The 20,447-nt window shown below is 41.1% G+C and overlaps 1 protein-coding gene across 2 annotated transcripts in view; it reads left to right on the top strand.

Annotated features, from left to right (window-relative positions):
* Positions 1-20,026, top strand: part of IDO2 (indoleamine 2,3-dioxygenase 2) — a 45,379-nt gene extending 25,353 nt beyond the window's left edge. For both annotated transcript variants that reach the window (XM_036301962.1, XM_036301963.1), the window contains 5 exons: positions 66-165; positions 2,105-2,222; positions 9,647-9,698; positions 16,223-16,371; positions 17,585-20,026. In XM_036301962.1, coding sequence (XP_036157855.1) covers positions 66-165; positions 2,105-2,222; positions 9,647-9,698; positions 16,223-16,371; positions 17,585-17,940 — 775 coding nt within the window. In that variant the 3' untranslated portion in view covers positions 17,941-20,026. The remainder of the gene's footprint in view (positions 1-65; positions 166-2,104; positions 2,223-9,646; positions 9,699-16,222; positions 16,372-17,584) is intronic.
* The last annotated feature ends 421 nt before the right edge of the window (positions 20,027-20,447 follow it).

Raw genomic sequence — 20,447 nt, forward strand, 5'->3', positions numbered from 1 at the left:
CCTGTGGGCTGTACACACTCATGCTGTCCACGCCTCTCTAACCATATGGTCATCTCCTTCCCAAGGAACTTGGACACCATTTTCTCTTTCCCTGGGGGAGAAAGCCTGCGTGGTTTTGTACTGGTGACTGTTTTGGTAGAGAAAGCAGCAGTGCCTGGGATTAAGGTATTTTCCACCCTCAGCATGTTTTGTTTTGTTTTGTCTTTCTCAATAAGAAATCAGTCTGAGCTTTACTTTGGTGAATTAATCAATATAGATGAGCATAGGTCTTGACCTGCTGTTTTATATCTGAGGAAAGAGGTCATGTTCTAGCCCATATAGATACTCACTTCTCCCAAATCCTACAAAACATGGAATTGACCATTTGTCCATTCAACAACAAGCATTGTTCTAGACCAGTGGTTCTCAACCTTGGCTGCACATTAGAATCACCTGGGAATCTTTTTAAAATCCTGATTTCTGGGCCTCATCTTCTGGAAATTCTGTTTCTTTGTTATGGGGTGGGGCCACAACATTAGTAACAAAGAAACAGAATTTCTGGAGGATGAGGCCCAGAAATCCGGATTTTAAAAAGATTCCCAGGTGATTCTAATGTGCAGCCAATGTTGAGAACCACTGTTCTAGACAATGAAATATATGGGAGAATAAGACTGACATGGTTCTGACCCCCAGAGAAGCTCCTAAAATAGTGGAGAAAGATGGGTTGATGTTTAGAGTAATAAGAAAATAATGCAGTTTTTTATAAAAAAGACATCTAAAACTTAATTCAGACCTGAAGGGTCAGGCAAAACTTCCCAGGGGAAATGACAACTAAAGTTAAAACCTCAGTGATATATATAGGAATTAAGGAGAGAGAGAGAGAGAGAGAGAGAGACTGACAGACATAAAGGCAAACAGATACACAGACATATTTCTGGCAGAGAGAACAGCTGTGCAAAGGCTCAGGAAAGGAACCATCACTGAGATTACCTAGTCTTCAGAGTTCAGGTAGCTTACAGAAAGGTCAAGTTTTGTAAGACGAATGACAGTGTAGTTCAGCTGGAGTGACTCAGTGTTGAGCATAGACCCATGAAGCAGAAGGCCACTGGTATGATTCACGTTAGGGCCACATGCCTTGGTTGTGGGCTGGATCCCCATTAGGGAGCCTATAAGAAGCAGCCGAACAATATTTCTATTCCTCTCCCTTCCCCCTGTCGCTAAAATCAATAGAAGATAATAAATAATAATAAAAAGACAGTCTGGTCAGCATGGCTCAGTGATTGAGTATTGACCTATGAGCCAGGAGGTCACAGGGCACATGCCAGGGTTGCAGGCTCGATCCCCAGTGGTGGGCATGCAGGAGGCAGCCAATCAATGAATCTCTCTCATCATTGATGTTTCTATCTCTCTCTTTCTCTCCCTTCCTCTCTAAAATATAAATATAAAGACAGTGGAGCAGTAGGTGATCAGCTATTATTTTCATGCACTGCCTGAAGATAATTAGTTAGGTTTATGTCTTTCCTTACCACCTTCCCTGGTGAGCATATTTTAAGTCTTTACTGTGTCACCAATCCTGGCATAAGTATTATAACATTCTCAAAAGTAAAGCTATATAATTACTTCACTTCTTATCAGTGTGTTTAGTCCATTGAAAGATACAAAATGAAATACTGGTCTTTCAAATATAGCTCAGATAAGGTAGAGACTGCTAGGAAGCCTTCATGACGGAGGGCCTCTGGAGCTGGGGGCTCTATGGGCTCTATAGAATCTGCCTGATTTTATGAAAACAGAGCTCAGGGGTGAGGGTCTCCTAATTCAAGATACAGAAGTAGACATTGTTACAATGTGTGATAAATACAAAAAAAAGGAAGGGGAAAAGGGATAGCATTATAGCAAGTAGCAATCAGTTGAAAGATCTAGAAAAATATGTCCAAGGGAGATGCCCAGAAAGGTTATCCTCTCAGGCAGACCTCACAGCAAACTGAGTTTAGGGGAGCACGGGAAAACAGTCCAGCAGTCAGAAGGGCGCCCTTCCTGATTTCCATAGCTCTGATGCTCAGCTCACTCCACCTCAATGGGCCATAAATGAATGCTAACAGACTGAGTGAATGAACCTTCTCCCCAGGCACTTGTTCAAGCAGTGAATGCCATGCTGCAGCCCAGCCAGGACTCCCTGCTGCAAGCCCTGCAGGGGCTGAGACTCTCCATTCAGGACATCACCAGAACCTTAGGACAAATGCACGGTATGGGGCTGTTGTGGGTTGAGGGTTCTGCTTGGGGCAGGGCTGAGCAACATCCACGAGATGGCGCTAGTGTATTAGCTTTGTTTTATGGTAACTGCTGTTTTAAATATTGGAGAATGATCTCAGTTTGCATAGATCTGTGGTTTTGTCTTTTTTTAGTATTCTCTTGCGGTTAGGGTAGTTTGCTCTCTTTGGTGGCCACATATTTCTTTGCATGTTAAGATTTTGCATGAAGTTTGGGAGGAGGGGGTGAGGCAAAAAACAACAAAGGTTGTATACATTCCATCCAGCAATGTCAGGATACTGCAGTGTTGTCCTTATGCTCTCTTACACCCGTTTTATCCTTTTTTCTCGAGGGGAACTTGGGATGACTGACCTGCTTTAGGTTCCTTTTCTGCGGTTAGTGCAGAGATGAGGTTTCATAGGTGTAGCCAATTCAGTGGCTCACCAGTCCTGTGGTTAGTTCCATTTCACTCAGGAGACTACATTCAATTTCCAATGTCAAGACAGCTCTTCAACTTCCTCTATCAGGAGAACCTTGAAAGTGTATAGTGTGTGTGTGTGTGTGTGTGTGTGTGTGTGTGTGTGTGTGTGTGTTGTTCTTTAAGTAAAATTGGTATATAACATTATATACTTCAGGTGTATAACATCACAATTTCACATCTGTATATACTACAAAGTGATCTGCACCAAAAATCTATTTAATATACTAGTAAATCACTATGCAACTGATTCCCTTCACCCAGTTCTCCCAAGCTCCAACCTCTGTTAACCACCAGTCTGTTGTCTGTATCTATGGGTTTGTTTGGTTTTGTTTGTACATTTGTTTTGTTTTGTTTAGATTCCAATATGTATGAAATCATATGGTATTTGTCTTTCTTCATCTGACTTATTCACTTAGCATAATACCCTCATGATGTTGCAAATGGCAATATTTTATTCATTTTTATGCTGAGATATATCTATATATATCTATATATCTATATCTATATCTATATCTATGTCTATATCTATATATATATCTATATAGATATATATAGATATATATATAGATATAGTTATAGATATATACACACACACATACTGAGTGGCCAGATTATTATGACCACCTGATGTTTGTAGGCAAATTAGCTATAATTTTGCGCTGAAGTTGCTAGAGGGCCAGACCATTATAAATAGGGAAGCAGGTTGTTTACCAAGACAGTAGAAGTGATTTTTTTTCTGAAGATATGGGTAAACAATGCCATTTAACAGCCTTTGAACGTGGGCTATATATGAATGTGAGTGGCAAGATTATTATGACCACCTGACGTTTGTACGCAAATTAACCGTATACTGCATCGTATGGGATATGGAACCCAAAGGCCTGTTCAAACACCTTTGCTGTTTGCAGTTACCAAGATAAAACGTCTCCAATTCACACAGGAACACAAGGATTGGACAGTTGAGCATTGGAAAAAAGTCATGTGGTCTAATGAATCACGTTTCCAGTTGCATCATGCAGATGGCAGTGTGAGAATTTTGCGGAAACAGCCTGAAAGCATGCACCCCACATGCATGCGTACATCCCTTCAAGCTGGTGGGGGCAGTGTTATGGTTTGGGGCATGTTTTCCTGGCATGATTTGGGCCCTTTAATTCGTGTGGAACAATGTCTGAATAGCACAACATACCTACGTATCGTTGCTGATCAGGTTCATCTTATCATGTTGCTGGCGTATCCCAATGGAGATGGCTTCTTCCAACAAGACAATGCGCCATGCCACGATGCTCATATTGTGCAGGAGTGGTTTCAAGAACATGAGGGAGACTTCACCTTGCTTAGGTGGCCCCCACAATCACCAAATCTCAGTCCAATTGAGCATTTGTGGGAGAAGTTAAAAAAGCCATCAGGCAGCTGGTGCCACGACCATCAAATCTCACAGAACTGGACAGTGCTATTCATCAGGCATGGTGTCAGATTCCTCCCATCACCTTTCAACATCTCGTGGAGTCAATGCCAAGAAGAATTGCTGCAGTATTGAAGGCAAAAGGTGGCCCAACGAAGTACTGATGGGGTGATCATAATCTGGCCGCTCAGTGAATAAATATATATCCCATGTTCAAAGGCTGTTAAATAGTGTTGTTTACCCATATCTTCAGGAAAAAATCACTTCTACTGTCGTGGTAAACAACCTGCTTCCCTATTTATAATGGTTTGGCCCTCTAGCAACTTTAGCGCGAAATTATAACTAATTTGCCTACAAACGTCAGGCGGTCATAATATACTGGCCACTCAGTGTATATCACATCTCTTTATCCATTCGTTCATCAGTGAACAGTTAAGTTGTTTCCATATCTTGGCTATTATAAGTAATGCTGCAATGAACATAACAGTGCATATATCTTTTCAAATCAATAATTTTATTTTTTTATTTTAATACCCAGACGTGGAGAAGCTGGATCACATGGCAGTTCTATTCTTAAATGTTTGAGGACTCTCCATACTGTGTCTACAGTGGCTGCACCAATTTACATTCCTTCCAACAGTGTATCAGAGTTCCCGTTTCTACACATCCTTTCTAACAACTTGTTTCTTATATATTTTTTAAATATATTTTATTGATTTTTTACAGAGAGGAAGAGAGAGGGATAGAGAGCCAGACATAGATGAGAGAGAAACATCGATCAGCTGCCTCCTGCACACCTCCCACCGGAGATGTGCCCGCAACCAAGGTGCATGCCCTTGACCGGAATCGAACCTGGGACCCTTCAGTCCGCAGGTCGACGCTCCATCCACTGAGCCAAACCAGTTAGGGCTATTTTTGATAATGAAATGTGCCAACAGGTGTGAGGTGATATCTCATCATGTTTTAATTCACAATCCTCTACTAAGTAGTGATATTGAACATCTTTTCCTGTGCCTGTTGGTCATATATATATATCTTCTTTGTAAAATATTTATTCATATCCTCTGCCTTTTTTGCAATGGGATATTTGCTTTTTGTTGCAGAGTTGTATGAGTTCTTCAAATATTTTGAATACTAACTCCTTAAGAGACACATGGTTTGCAAATATCTTTTCCCATTAAGTAGGTTGCTTTTTTGTTTTGATGCTGATTTCCTTTGTTGTGCAGAAGATTTTAGTTTGATGTAATCCCATTTCTTAATTGTTGCTTTTTGTTTCCCTTGCCTTTGAATTCAGACTAAAATATTGCTAAGACCTATGTCAGGGACCTCCTGCCTATGTTTTCTTCTATGAATTTTATGGTTTCAGGCATTGCATTCAAGTCTTTAATCCATTTTGAGTTAATTTTTGCGTGTGGTGTAAGATAGTGGTCTAGTTTCATTCTTTTCCTTGTGGCTATCCAATTTTCCAACACCATTTATTGAAGAGATTGTCTTTTCTCCATGGTATGTTCTTGATTCCTTTGCCTTACATTAATTGTCCATATATGTGTGGATGGTTAGATTTATTTCTGGGCTCTCAATTATTTTCTATTAATCTGTGTATCTGTTTTTATGCCAACACCATGTTTTTTGTTTGTTTGTTTTTAAATAGTGTTATTGATTTCAGAGAGGAAGCGAGAGGGAGAGAGAGATAGAAACATTGATGATAAGAGAGAATCACTGATCCGGTGCCTCCTGCATGCCCCACACTGGGGTTCAAGCCCACAACCGGGCATATGCCCTGACTGGGAATCAAAACATAACCTCTTGTTCTTAGGTAGATGCTCAACCACTGAGCCATGACAGCTGGGCCTTGCTGTTTTGATTACTATAGATTTGTAATATAGTTTGAAATCAGGGAGCACAATGCTTCCAATTTTGTTCTTCTTTCTTCACAAAGGCTCACTCTTTTCTTCCTCTGCTATGCACACAAGGAAGCGGCCACATGTGGGTGTGTGGCATGTGGGTAGGGCACCCTGAACACTAGGGGTGCCCATCGGCCAGTTGGGAGATCTACAGGGGCAGCATCCCCACCAGGTCCTGGGAGGGTATCTTGTCAGAGTCCGTGAGATGGTCAGTAAGATCTGCATCCCTTTAATACCTTCCAAGAGCCCTATCTGGCTCTCTCACAGCTGCTCCTCATTCCCCCACCCACCCAGTTTCTCAGTCCTGAAGCTCACCTTAGTAATCTGGATGTGGCAAGAAAGACGTGGGTCTCTGGATGCATTCCACGCAGCTGGGGAAGCTGGGCACTCACTCACATGCTCTTACTTTTCCTGTGGGACAAGTCACAGGCCAATAAGGTCTCTTTTGGTCCTGAGCTATGTCTCCTTGTGGGGCGGGTGATGTAGGCAAAGTGAAATGCTCTTCTTACTCCCTTTAGTGCATTCAATATCCTCAAATTATTATTATTATTTTTACTGTAGTGGTGTGCTGGGGCTTTGCTGGACTCCTGGATTTCCACAAATGTTCTCTGGTCCATGGGTGACCGTGTAAATCAGCATTCATTGGCAAAAGGCAGTAGAAACTCTTATTCCACTATGATAATGTTGCCACTCCTGCATTTCCTTGACTGTTGCTAATTTATAGAATAAAATTGATATTTGAATATTAACCTTAAATATAGCACCTTGGTAAACACTCTTATTCATTGTATTAATTATGTGGAGATTATTTGGGTTTTCTATAGAGAAGTCGTTTGAGAATAACATTCACTTTTTTTTCATTTACAATACTTATAGCTTGTATTTCTGTTTAATTTTTATTTCTCATTCTTCTTGCTAGGCCTCCCAATACAGTATTAAATGGAAATGCTGATCCTTGTTTTGTTTCACATTTTAAAATACTTATTTTTTATATTTTAACATTAAGTATAATGTATACTGGAGACTTTTTATGGATTCCTTTTATCAATTCAAGAATGAGTACTACTATTCCTAATTAGCTAAATCATTTTGCTTTATTTTTTACCATCAATGGACTTTTTTCACACATATTGAAATGTTTTACATCAAAATCATTTCATATCTATTGAAATGATCATTTGACTTTTCCTCATTAAATATGGTAAGTTGGGTGAAAAGTTATTGCCAGTCATCACTGCTTTAGAAAAATGTGTACCTAATATTTAGCATTTGGGAGGGGGAGGCAAAGCACACCAATGGATAAGACCCAGAAATATCACCCAGAAAAAAAGCCCAGAAGAGTATTGTGACAGAAGAACGAAAGACTGTAACACCATTCGGGAGCACTGGGAAACCCTGAGGCTGAAGGAAGACATTAGTTACCTGAGTCATGGGGCTTCAGAAAAAAACAAGAGATGGAGGACCAGAGAGTAGGTGTGATGGTAGCAAAAGAAAAACTGATGGTATAGAGATGTCATTATTTAGGTATTGTAAAAAGAGATGTGTTTTTTTCCCCTTCTCAGAAACAGAGAGAGATAGACAGGGATATGCATAAGAGAGCATACTTAGTCACAGAGGGGCCCCATTAGATGAAGAAAGAGAACAATCCTCAAAAGTTGATTAAAAGGAATTTGTTACAAATGTGGAAACTTGCTTCCTTATATATAACTAGAGGCCCGGTGCACAAAAATTTGTGCACTCGGGGGGAAGGGGGGGGTCCCTCAGCCCGGCCTGTGCCCTCTAGCAGTCTGGGACCCCTCGGGAGATAACACCCTGCTGGCTTAGGCCTGCTCCCGGGTGGCAGAGGGCAGGTCCAATCCCTAGGTGCAGCCCCTGGTCGGGCTCAGAGCAGGGCCGATTGGGGAGTTGGAGCACCACCCCCTGTCACACTCAAGGCAGGGTCGATGGGGAGGTTGCGGCGTGACTCCCTGTCATGCACAGAGCAGGGCCAATCCGGGGGTTGGGGCACTGCCCCCTGTCACACACAGAGCAGGGCCCATCAGGGAGGTTGGGGCTCTGTACCCTGTCATGTACAGAGCAGGGCCCATCAGAGGGTTGGGGAGCTCCCTCCTGTCACGCACAGAGCAGGGCCCATCAGGGGGTTGAGGAGCTCCCCCCTGTCACTCACAGAGTAGGTCTGATAGGGGAGTTGGGGCACCGTCCCTTGTCACACACAGAGCAGGGCAGATCAGTGGGTTGGGGTGCCGCCCTCTATCACCCACAGAGCAGGGCCAATCAGGGGATTGGGGCGCTGCCACTGTCACACTCAGGGCAAGGCTGATGGGGAGGTTATGGCTCTACCCCGTCACACACAGAGCAGGGCCGGGGGAGGGGGGATTGTAGCCCCATCCCCTGTCACACACAGAGCAGGGCCGATCAGGGGGTTTGGGCGCTGCCCCCTGTCACGCTGATCCTGGTGCCGGGAGGCCTTGCGGCTCTGCTGATCCCGGTGCTGGGAGGCATATTACCCTTTTACTATATAGGATAGAGGCCTGGTGCACGGGTGGGTGAGGCTCGTTTGCCCTGAAGGGTGTCCTGGATCAGGGTGGGGGTCCCCACTGGGGTGCCTGGCAAGTCTGGGTGAGGGGCTGAGGGCTGTTTTCAGGCTGGGGGTGACTGAACTCCCAACTGCTCCTTTTTTCCTTTTTTTTAATTTTTTATTCTGGTCCAGCTTTAGCTTGAGGCTTGGCTCCAGCTCTTAGGCCTCCGCTCCTGAAAGTAGGTTTCTGGCCTTTGCATACAATGTTGTGAATCTGCTGGCTGAAGTCCGGCGGTATTTGTTACAATGTTTCTTAAACTGCCTGCTCAGAGGCCTGCAGCCGCAGGCGGGGAACGTTGGAGTCCTCTGTCACTGAGGCAACCAAGCCTCATGTTAGTTTCAAGCTGCCTGGCTGCTGGCTGCCATCTTGGCTGACAGTTAATTTGCATATCTCGCTGATTAGCCAATGAAAAGGGTAGCGGTCATACGCCAATTACCATGTTTCTTTTATTAGTGTAGATTTTATTATCTAGTGAAATCAGTTATCCACAAGCATTGGCTTAGATTCAAATAGCTGCACAGCTTACTGAATGCAGCTAAATGTGGAGCTAAATGAATCTGTATTTGACCTGATGTGGCAACCCCCAGCCGGACAGGGGATGCTCCACTCCTCTGTCCTTTGTGGGTGATACAGACCTCCACTTGAGCAGAGATGGCTTTAGTTTCCCTCTCTTGTGAGAGCCGTGAGAGAGGTGATTCTTCCTCTCTGCCTTCGCCTTTCCACTTCCCATATTCTCTCAAACATCATGTCTGCTTAGATTATTAATTTTTAAAAAGATGGCCTTGATCTTTCTTTTTGTTGTTGTTAAGTAGAGAAAGGGGAAGTACCACAAATAGAAAAGGGCAGCATTTGGAATAGTTTAAAAGTTCTGCAAGCGCCAATGAGGACAATTACAGAGGAGAACATTCCATCCACCTCTTGCTTGTAGCTTTCATTCCAGGTTTCCATGCAGATCAGATAGAGAAGCAGCCCCAGGAGCTCAGTGGGGCCCATGCACATGTAACCAATTGCTTTTTCGCCTGTAGTAAAGTTCACATTTTGATTGCTCCTCCAGATAATGTAGATCCAGACATATTTTATGCAGTCATCCGGATCTTTCTCTCTGGGTAAGTATAGTTCAGCTGTTTTCCTGCAGGAGGTCTCTGTAGCATTTTCCAAATTTATGGGGGTGGAAACTGACATAAGCTTCCTAGAGTAAGAAACACACCAAATAACCATTGTGAGTTAGCAAGGCAGTCACCTAGATCTACTCTTGGATAAAAGGAGAGGGGTCCTATCTGCATGGCAAATGACATTAAAGGTTGAATATTTAAGTTTAGAGTAATTGTCCTTAGGCTCCCATATTAGATTCATTTGTATTCACTTTCTTAGAACTGCACCTTGATGACAGAAAGGAAAAAAAAGCTCAATATGCCACACACAAAGTTCAATCATTTATATTTATTCCCTCCCCTTGTTATTAAAACAGATGGAGATAGAGACAGTAACTTGAAAGCTTTCTTATAACATTCCTAGGATGGCTACACCAAGCCATTTTCTCATATTTGTGTACTCTTTTTGTCACATGACCTATAATCTCTCCAAAAATAGATCTCTACTCTTAGATGCAGTTCTTTTTTTTAATACACTAGTCAAACATTGACATGTTTTAATGAGATTATTTTCTTATTCACTTTAAGAAGTTGAGTTTGTTTGGGTGTGTGTGTGTTTAATGGTGAAAAGTGAAAGGTGGCAGTAGTGGATGGATATGGTAAAAAATGTGAAGTCAATATCATCTAGTGTGCCATGTGTATAACTAGGAGATGCCTGAAGGGCTTTTGATAGAATCTGAAGCTATAACAAGATCTGAAGATATAACAAGAATCTGAAGATATAACAAGAAACATGCCAAATACCAAAATCAATAAATTTATTGATTTAGTGGTATAATGCATTGGTGCAAGAACAGAGTGACAACATGTACTAAGTATTTTCTATAGATTGGGTAGGTCTGGAATGTGAGAAAGTGACCGCCCTCTCTAAGGGAGGGCTGTCTGGGTGGGGATTTCTCATTTATTCTCACTGTAGAGAATAAAAGCAGAATGATTTCCACAGAATAACTTGAGAGTAATAAACATCTGGTTTATGTGGGGAAAAGGAAGAAAAAGGGAGTGACAGACACGGAATTGGGAGTATTTCTCAGAATTAGACTTTCACTCCTGAAATGCTCTCCAAAGAGAATATCATATAGAATTCTTCTCACTCTCTGTATGTTTTTCATGTAGTCAGGGTCAAGAAAAGATCTGATTGTAGATAAAAGACTCTAGCAACAAATATTAAGCAAAACATGTAGATGTGCTTTGGTAGGATTAGACAATAGAAAAAAAGGGTAATTTAAAAATGTTTTTAAATAGACTGGAATTTAGGAAGCACCTATTTCTGAAAAATCTATTTGTGCTTTACTTGGTTCTCTAAGTTTGTATAAATTTTCCTTTTAAATAAAAAAATTACCACAAATTTAGCAACTTGAAAGTACACACATTAATTATCTCACATTTTTATAAGCCAGGAGTCAGGGTGAGCTCAACTTGGTTCTCTGCTTAGGGTCTCAAAAGGCCAAGTCAGGGTATCTGCTGGGCTAAGTTCTTATCTTGAGAATCTGGGGAAGAATTCACTCACTCACGTTTTAGGTAGAATCTAATTCTTTGTGGTTTGAAACTGAGATCTTTGTTCCCTTGCTGACTGTCAGAGAGGACCTGCTCTCAGCTTCCAGAGGCCTCCTGCATTCTTTGTCACATGGTCTCCTCTGTCCCAGCAATGACACTTCCTATCATTCTAGTACTTCAAATCTCTCCGACGTCTCCTTTTTGTCACTAGCCAGAGAAAACTCTCTGCTTTTAAGGAATTATTGATTGGATTCAGCTCACCTAGATAATCTAGAATGACTCCCTACATCAGTGATGGCGAACCTTTTGAGCTCGGCGTGTCAGCATTTTGAAAAACCCTAAGTTAACTCTGGTGCGGTGTCACATATAGAAATTTTTTGATATTTGCAACCATAGTAAAAGAAAGATTTATATTTTTGATATTTATTTTATATATTTAATTGCCATTTAACAAAGAAAAATCAACCAAAAAAATGAGTTCGTGTGTCACCTCTGACACGTGTGTCATAGGTTCGCCATTAAGATCAACTGATTAGTAACCTTAATTGCATCTGCAAAGTCCATTTGTAATATAATATATCATATCTATAGGCTTGAAATCTCATAATATTAACAGTTCTGGCAATTAGAATGGGAATCTTGGGGCAATATGTTTTTGAATTCTACCTATCATGATTAAATAGGCACCAGAAGGTGACTTTGTTTTCATTAAAATAATTTCTGGGTCAATGATGCATTTTATCAGTGTCTCTCCTCTGTTTCTGATCCTCAAAAACTTTTTCCCATATAGCTAAATTAAGTGACCAGTCCCAAATCCTAAGTACATTGATTCCTAAGTGCAGATGACCAAGAACATCTGGATTGTTCATAATTCCCAGTAGGGTTGTCCTGAAAAATCTAATTCTGCTCCTGTGTTCTTGATTTGTCCATATTTGATTTATTACTTTTGTTGGCTTTTTAAAGCATTTTTATTTAGGAGAGTTGAAAGATTTCATCTGCAGATGAAACATTTTATCCTTATTTCCCACTCATATTAAATTTCTCAGGAGGTTAATAGCCCCTGTGGAAAACTAATGTCATCTCATTTTCTTTTCCTTTTAAATGTCTGCTTCTATTGGGTTTCCTAGAAATATGCTACAAGAAGACTAAAAATAATCTTGCCTACAGAGATTTGAAGGAAAAAAAATAATTCCTTTCCTTCACAAGCAGCAGTTTGGGCCTGAGAATGCATGGGAGCAATCCTTGGGTTCTTCACAAGAACTCAATTTCCCTTCCTCAAACTACTGTCACCATAGACAGAATATGTGGGTTTTAAAAGTAGATGACTTTCTCTTACTTTTTTGACTTTCAAACTGGTATTTTCTCTTCTGGTATTTATGTGGCTCCAACATATCTTCTTCAGGTTAGGGCACAAAAAGGGGATTGGTGTCTTCACCATTTGATTGAGCATTTGATGGTTCTTTTAGGCTGGCCAGGTCTTTTTAAGAAATATACTTGGGTCCACATATTTTAGATAAAACACATAATTATAAAATGCTATATGTTTTATTCACCAATTCATCTTCTAGGCACAGTTCTCAATGTTAGCAATGAAGCAATAAAACAAAACAGCAATTTCATTTTTGTGGAGCTTACACACATTTTAATGATGGGAGGCAGATGGAGAAATAAATATAATAACATCAAGTATCATACAGGATACATTACAACAATAAGCAAAATGAGAAAATGTGAAGTAAGATACAGGGCATCATGGATTGTAGTGGCCAAAGTTTTTTATTTATTTATTGCGATCTAGGAATGCCACACCTCTACGTGATATTTAAGCAGATGCCCGAAAGAAGTAAGGAGTCAGCCACCTAGATACTCGTTGCAAGCAAAAGGAAAAGAAATGACAATGACCCTGACGTGAGAGCATGTTTGTCATGGAGGAGTAGCAGCAAGGACGCCAGCAGTGCTTGAATGGAGTAAATATTGGGGAGAATGAGAAAGATGCACATGCTGGTGGAAGACCAGGTCCTGCAGGGGCCTGTAGGCTTCTTTTCTGAGTGAGATGGGCAACACTGGCAAGTCTGGGAGGAATGAGATGATCTGTCTTAAGTTTTGAATCATCACTCTATCTTCTAAGTGGAAAATGGATGATTTCAACTCAAGAATGGAAGCCAGGAAAGTATGTAAGGAGCTTTTACTACAATTCAGAGTGGTAGCTTTAACTAGGGAGATAACAGGAGAGGCATTGAGAATGGCCAGGTCTGGATGCAGATTGAAGGTAAAGTTGACAGGATCTGCTATTGGAGTGCACGTGCAATGGGAGACAAAGGGATCAGTCAAAGAAGATTCCATGGTTTTGTCCAACTCTGCTGAAAAGATGTAACTGCCAGCTTTTCTGTTGGAGAAAACAGTAGGCAGGACAAGTTTGGCAAAAGGGTGGGGAATCAGGAGGTCAGTTAAGAACATGTTCATTCCTGTGGAGACGTCTAGCAGGCGTTCAGGTAGTATATGAGTCTGGAACATGGGGGAGAGGTTCAGGTGCAGGTGCAGATTTGTAGACAGTGAGAATAGGTTTTTAAAACCATGAGGCTAGAAAAGATCCCTGGGGAAGTGAGAGTAGTGAGAAGCCCAAGGACTGAGCCCTGAGAGAGCCTGACACTTGGGAGTTGTCATGATGGGAAGGAACTAGTGAAGGAGACCAAAACGCCTAGGCAAGGTCCTCGACGGGAATACAAAGGAAACCTGAACAGGCTGGTCATTGTATTTGGTCCACTAACTACAGAGTGTCAGTCATCTTCCATGTTTCTTCCACAGAGAATATGTTGTTTAGAAATTTTATCCGACCAGTGTTCTGAACTCTGACAAGTCGTGAAACCTCTCTGAAACCCATTCCTTTCATCCAGCAGCTTTAGGAAGTAGGTACAAATTAGGAGCAGGAACACTCAGAGGGTTGGTACAAAGTTACAGAATAATGAAAGGGAGAACAGGGATCCCACCTCATTCGGAATAACATCCTAAAATGGCTTAAAATGTATTGAATGCTTAATAATGTATTACAGGCATTGAGCGAGTGTTATTTTAATTAGTTCTCACAAAAACCCAGTAAGGTGGATACTTGTGGTATGTGGAGGAGGAAGTGGTGGCTCAGAGAGGATTGAACTAAGCCAAGGCTCACAGTTAATAAACATCACAGCTAAGATTAAATTCTATATCTGCCTAAAACAGAGCCCTCTTTCCTAACAGGCACAGCATGTTGCAATCATACACTCAGAAGCCTTCCTTTGCTTTTCCCGCTTGTCTCCCCGACTGCTTTCTGTGCTCCATTCCTTTCAAGAGTGACAGTGCCCCACCTGCAAAGGCCACTCTGATTGATATTCCTCCAGTGAAAACCACGCAACAGCCAACCAAAAAAATCCCAAAAGAAAACAATCCAGCTTCTTGTAGCATTTCCTGCCTCAGAGAAATATGCGAAAAAAGGTCACGAACAGCAAGCTGAGTGGCCTGTCTTGGGCTTTCGTGTGTATGAGATGTGTTTGCCTTCTCTCAAGCACAATGACTCTTAGAATTACGGGAAGAAGGCGAGACATCACGTAAGCCTGTTATTTAAACTGTTAACAACTGGGAGGGTAGTTTGTTCCCGGTAATAAGAGAAAAAGATTCTGTTTCTTAGAAAAAGGAGAAATCCACATGTGCAGGTTCTGAGAACATGAAAATAGAAAATTACAAGTTTGGGATTTGAGCTCTGGTTCTCCTGTTCCCCAGCAGTGTGGCCCTGGAGAGTGAACGGCTTAGAGGCTTTATTTCTTTATCTGCAAAATGGGCTTAAAAATACCTGCCTTGAGATCTACTCCTAAGAGGTCAAATGAAAAGATGAATGTGAAGGTGCTTTATAAACTGTAAAGCATTGTGAGTACAAATATATGTGTTCTTGGTGCTATTGTTATCATGGAGCCACCCACTTACACTCCGTGGCTACTTAAGACTTTGTAAAAAAAAGCAGACGGAAATGAGTATCATAGTTGGAGGTAGAAAAAGGAGGGTCCAGAGACAAAAATGGAATTAGGGAGACTGAAGGGAAGACAGGAGAGAAGAAAAGAGAGGAGAGGGGAGAAAAACCCACTTAATCTGAGCATGACTAAGAGCCTCTCTTCCAGTCCTTCCACATGTCCTTAAACTTCGCTTCTTGCATTCTGCAGGGTTATTATGTTCTTTTAGTCATACTCTTAGTATACATACATGTCATCAACAGAGCACTTGATAAGGGCATTTCCATAAAGTCAAGTAGCAGTTAGAACTGATAGTTTAATGTGACAACTGTTATAACTGTTTCAGGGAAGGGCAAAGATATGTGTGTGCATGTATTTATATGTGTGAGTGTGTGTGTGTGTTTTCAAATCTTTGCTAGTGAAATTATCAAGTCATCAAGGCTATTTTATCAGATGAAGGGAAGATTGTTCTGGAACCCCTCGTTTGTTCTTGTTGATAAGCACTGATGTCATCTTTATGACTGGATAAGAGATTCTTCTCTATTCTTTTAAAAAAATAATTTTATTGATTTCAGAGAGGAAGGGAAAGGGAGAGAGAGATAGAAACATCAAGGATGAGAGAGAATCATTGATTGGCTGCCTCCTGCACACCCACACTAGACATCAAGCATGCAACCTGGGCATGTGCTCTGACTGGGAATCCAACTGTGATCTGGTTCATAGGTCGATGCTCAACCACTGAGCCACACCAGTAGGGAATTCTCTATTCTTTACTTCTTTGAAAAACTCCTTTAAATGAGGGAGGAAAAGGGCTGCATTCTATGTCCTGTTATGAAATTGGGGTCAAGATAATTTTTAAGTACACATCCTACAAAGATATCCAGTCTTTTGCCCTAAAATTGCCATTCAAATCATATTTGCTTTATTGCTCACTCTCTGGTTCTATATCAGGAAAATACATTCTTAACTCCAAGCACCTACTTCTTTCTGACTTTTACTCTTGCTTAGATGGAAAGATAATCCAGCAATGCCTGTGGGATTGATATATGAAGGAGTCTCCACAGAGCCCCTGAAATACTCTGGAGGGAGTGCAGCTCAGAGCACAGTGCTTCATGCCTTTGACGAGTTCTTGGGCATTCGCCATAGTAAGGAAAGTGGTAAGCCAGACATTTTTCTTTTCTTTTTTTTCTCTTTCTTAACAGGGAGAAGAACAGAGGTGTTTTTACAAATTGATAAAACCAAGTGTAACTTAAAATGTCACGAAGTCTATACTTTTCCAAATTAACTGGGAAACTCTGTGCCTGCCACATGTTATTGTGTCAAGTCAATTAATATCAGGCCTCAGCAGGAAATTGAGTTTCATTTCCAATTCTTAAAACATTGCTATTTTTCCAGCTGTTCACTGCAGTTTTGTTTGGATCTTAGGCAATGGCTTCCTTACTCTAAAATGAAGGAGAGTTCTGGAGTTTGGAGGGTCTGGCATTTTGTTGCTAAGTGCAGGTGTTGCCCATGATGGCTCTAAGCTCCTCCATGAAAGCCCTTCCCCATGAAAATGGTGCAACCTCAAGCCAATTCTATTTAGACCAGAAGAGGGAAGAGCCAACCATTTTAGAAATTTGAAATTGCTCATTTCCTTACCTGTCAGTCTTGAGCCAAATGTTTAATAGCTGCTAAAACTACTTCATAGTACAGAGTTTTCAAGTTGAATTAGAAAAACAAAGACTAGAATTTGGTGTCAGAGGGTCCAGTCTCATCTGCAGAAGTCAGTTCTCTAGAACTATAACTTTGCATGGATTTTGACTTGGTGATGATAGTAGATGTCATACCATGTATAATATTAAACACAGAATGGGTTTCCTATAAATTATCTATCTGTCTACATTTCTTATAAATATCAATTGATTAGATTTTAAACAATTTGACTTCAAGAGGTTGTTATTAAGACAGTTGCTCATTCTTTATCTTTTTGCTCTTATAAACCCTATTATTTTCTTTTTCCTTAGCACCCCCCTCCAAAACAAAGCATTTAAGAAATAAAATTCAGCAGATTATCTAGCTACCTAGTTTAAGAGTTTATGCTCACATGCGCATAATTGGTATATGATAAAAATTTATACACTGGGTGATGGAAGTAGTTCCAACTCAGTTATCTGAGCTGTGCTTACTTCATTTCCCCTTCCCTGTCACCTATCAGTAGTCAGGAGTGTGCATTTGTGTGTTTGAAGTCTACTACCAAAGAAGCCAGCAAAGCAGATGGGACAGTTAGGATGATTAACAACACTTTTTGCTGCATTGATGTCTGGAAAAGCAGCCCGGCTTGCTTACCTTTCCATGTGGAGCTTTGACATTGGTCTGGATTATTTCTTTCAGGTAACTTTCTGCTCAACATGAGGGACTACATGCCACCTTCTCATAAAGCCTTCATAGAAGCCATCCAGTCAGCTCCTTCACTGAGGGACCATGTTCTATCCTCTGGGAATGGCCCACTCCTGACAGCCTATAACCAGTGTGTGCAGGCCCTGGCAGAGCTGCGCAGCTATCACATAACCATGGTGACCAAATACCTTATCACATCTGCAGCCAAAGCAAAAGGCAGGAAGCTAAGCCATCTCCCAGGACCACCTCAGGCCTTAGAAGACAGGGGCACAGGGGGAACTTCAGTTCTGATCTTTCTAAAGATTGTCAGGAATAAGACCTTGGAGGCCATCCTCCCCCAAAGTGGTTAAGAAAGGCCTCTCCTGGTGATGCCAAACCAGCAAATGCCCTACTGGAGGGCAGATGGGCCTGGAGAATGAAGGTCAGGGTCCGTCTGGAATAACCCAAAATCGACCTGTGCCCTGTTCATGTTCCTGTTCTATAGAACTTCATCTTCTTCTTTGTTGAAACCTGTTGGCCTTCACAGAGGAGAATTTTCATGCCCATAAATTTTCTTTTTTTTACATGATCACTGGTTGATAGCAAATAGCTTTGGACGCTCCCTCATTCAGAAACCCATAAAGGAGCAAGGGTATCCCTATTCTATTTGCAAAGTGATGGAAAACCAATCAAAATTTCAGAAACTAAATAAAATTGCCTGTGGACAGACCACACAGTAGATTTCTTGGAAAAACAAATTAAATATTCATCCATTCCTTCATTCACTTAACAATGTAGTAAGTTTCACTCCAGCCCTCACTTCCCTGCATGTGTTGATTTGGTGGAGATGTAAAGGAGAGAGGAGGCTGACAGCGAGACTTGGAAGTCACCAGTATGAAAATGAATAATGACATGGGAACGGATGAGACTCTTCCACATGGTTCATCAATGTGCAAATTCTATTTTAGTTTCCTTCTTTATTTTTAGGAGAATGATTCTTTCTCCTTACACTGAAAGTTTAAAATAATTAACCCTTTCAAAGTAAATGAGCAAAGTGGGAATAAAGAGTAAATTCACATGTTTACAAGGTCTCATTCTACCTGACAATACAAAGCTAGAAAATGTTCATCATGTCTATTTAGGATAAACTCCACTAATTTAGACTTGCTCCCCATTATGCACACACACATAGCTGGGATAGTATGTAAATTACACAGCTCTGATCTGGCATTGGGGCATCAGTGAGAGGTACCTGACCGGGGGTAAGGGGTTCTGTCCAAATTAGTGCCTGCTAAGCAGTCCCCTTCTCCATGTAGGCACTGGTCAAATGTCACTCACAGCATGTCTTATACTAACAGACCTTTCAGATTCTTGGCCCTCAAGGTCCGATCATGCTACTTAGAGAAAACATTTGACTACTTCCCATATCCCTAGGAGTACTGAGAGACTAGAAAGTTAGCTCAAAGTGTCTGCCCAGTACTCATTCTCTAGTGTCATGGTGGTCTGTGGGGAGGAACAGAGGAATTTTGGACTTTTGTTAACACTCAGGGTCCTTGGTAAGAAACCATGAACCAGCATCTTCCACTTGGGGTACCAGGAGGGCTCCTAATGACCCATACCCTTCAAGGGCTTGGTCTGGCAAAAAAAAAGAGGTAGAGCATAATAGGAGCCAGACCTTCTAGTCTGAATGGGCCAAGAGAAAACCCTGGGTCTTACAGCATTATTTCTGCCTACTGCTTAGGTCAGGATCTCAGCTCAAAGACCTAGGCTCTCATAACGCAAAAAGCCTTTCTCTCCATATGTTCTTCATCTTGTGTTTGAAAAGTCTGTTATGAAACGTAGAAAATGAGGATGGATATGCTTATTTGTCTTTGGTTTGATGTTCCAACTGCTCTACCTTGGTATCAATAAACCCAGGCTGCCTTCTCTGCCTGGGCTGGGTGTATGCTATGGTCCAAGAAGGTAGACCAACTAGACTAGGTGGGGGGAATACAAGAGAAGCACATTGGTTAATGATTCAAGACATGGTCCCTTCTCTATGTCATCCTCAGGTGAAAAGCCCATGACCTTTAAAATAAGACCTGTGTTTGATTTCTGATGTCTCCATTTTTAACTACAACGTGGCTTTTGATCAATTTCAGAAAATCATGAATCCTCAGCTTCCTATTTATTATGAAATCAAGATGAACAGATTGGTCTCAGGGTGTATATAAGTAACAGAAGGGATAGTGCTTGGCAAAGAGAAAAAAGGCAATAAAAGTTTATTTGGTTGTGAGTTGTGGCCCAGGGCTTCAGGAGAGCACACTGTATTCCTTAAGCTTCTTGGACTCACAGAGTCTGCAGAGCAAGAAAACAACCATTTAATATTTATGATTGGGGATTCTGGAAAGTAGAACATGACAAAAGTGTGGGCTTAAAGAGCCGAAAAACCTGGGTTTGTGTTCCAGCTTTGTCACATTTTACAATGACAAATTGATTCATCTTTCAGAGCCATGGTTTACGCTCTTGTTAAAGAAGGGACATCATAATTACTGTGTGGAGCAATAGAATAACAATTTTGGTGATATAAATGATACTTTTATGTTTTAAAAATCTCAGCATTAAGAATGAATTCTACTTTGTTTTAAGCCATCACTTTCATATTAAAAAATAATAAAACATCAGTAGAAGCACAGACACCTTGCTCTTCGTACAGTTGTTTGTATACAGAATTCAAACAATAAAATCAAAACTTCATTTTTCTCAACCTGTGAACAAAAAGTCTCCTTGGTAAATTATTTTTCTTCCTAAGCACACCAATAAATATTTATATCAAAACCATAGCATAGCTTTATTCATGTAATCAGATCCAACAGAAGAATTCATTTACATAAATCTT

The sequence above is a fragment of the Myotis myotis genome, unplaced genomic scaffold (genome assembly GCF_014108235.1).
Source record: "Myotis myotis isolate mMyoMyo1 unplaced genomic scaffold, mMyoMyo1.p scaffold_m19_p_3, whole genome shotgun sequence".
Lineage (NCBI taxonomy): Eukaryota > Metazoa > Chordata > Mammalia > Chiroptera > Vespertilionidae > Myotis > Myotis myotis.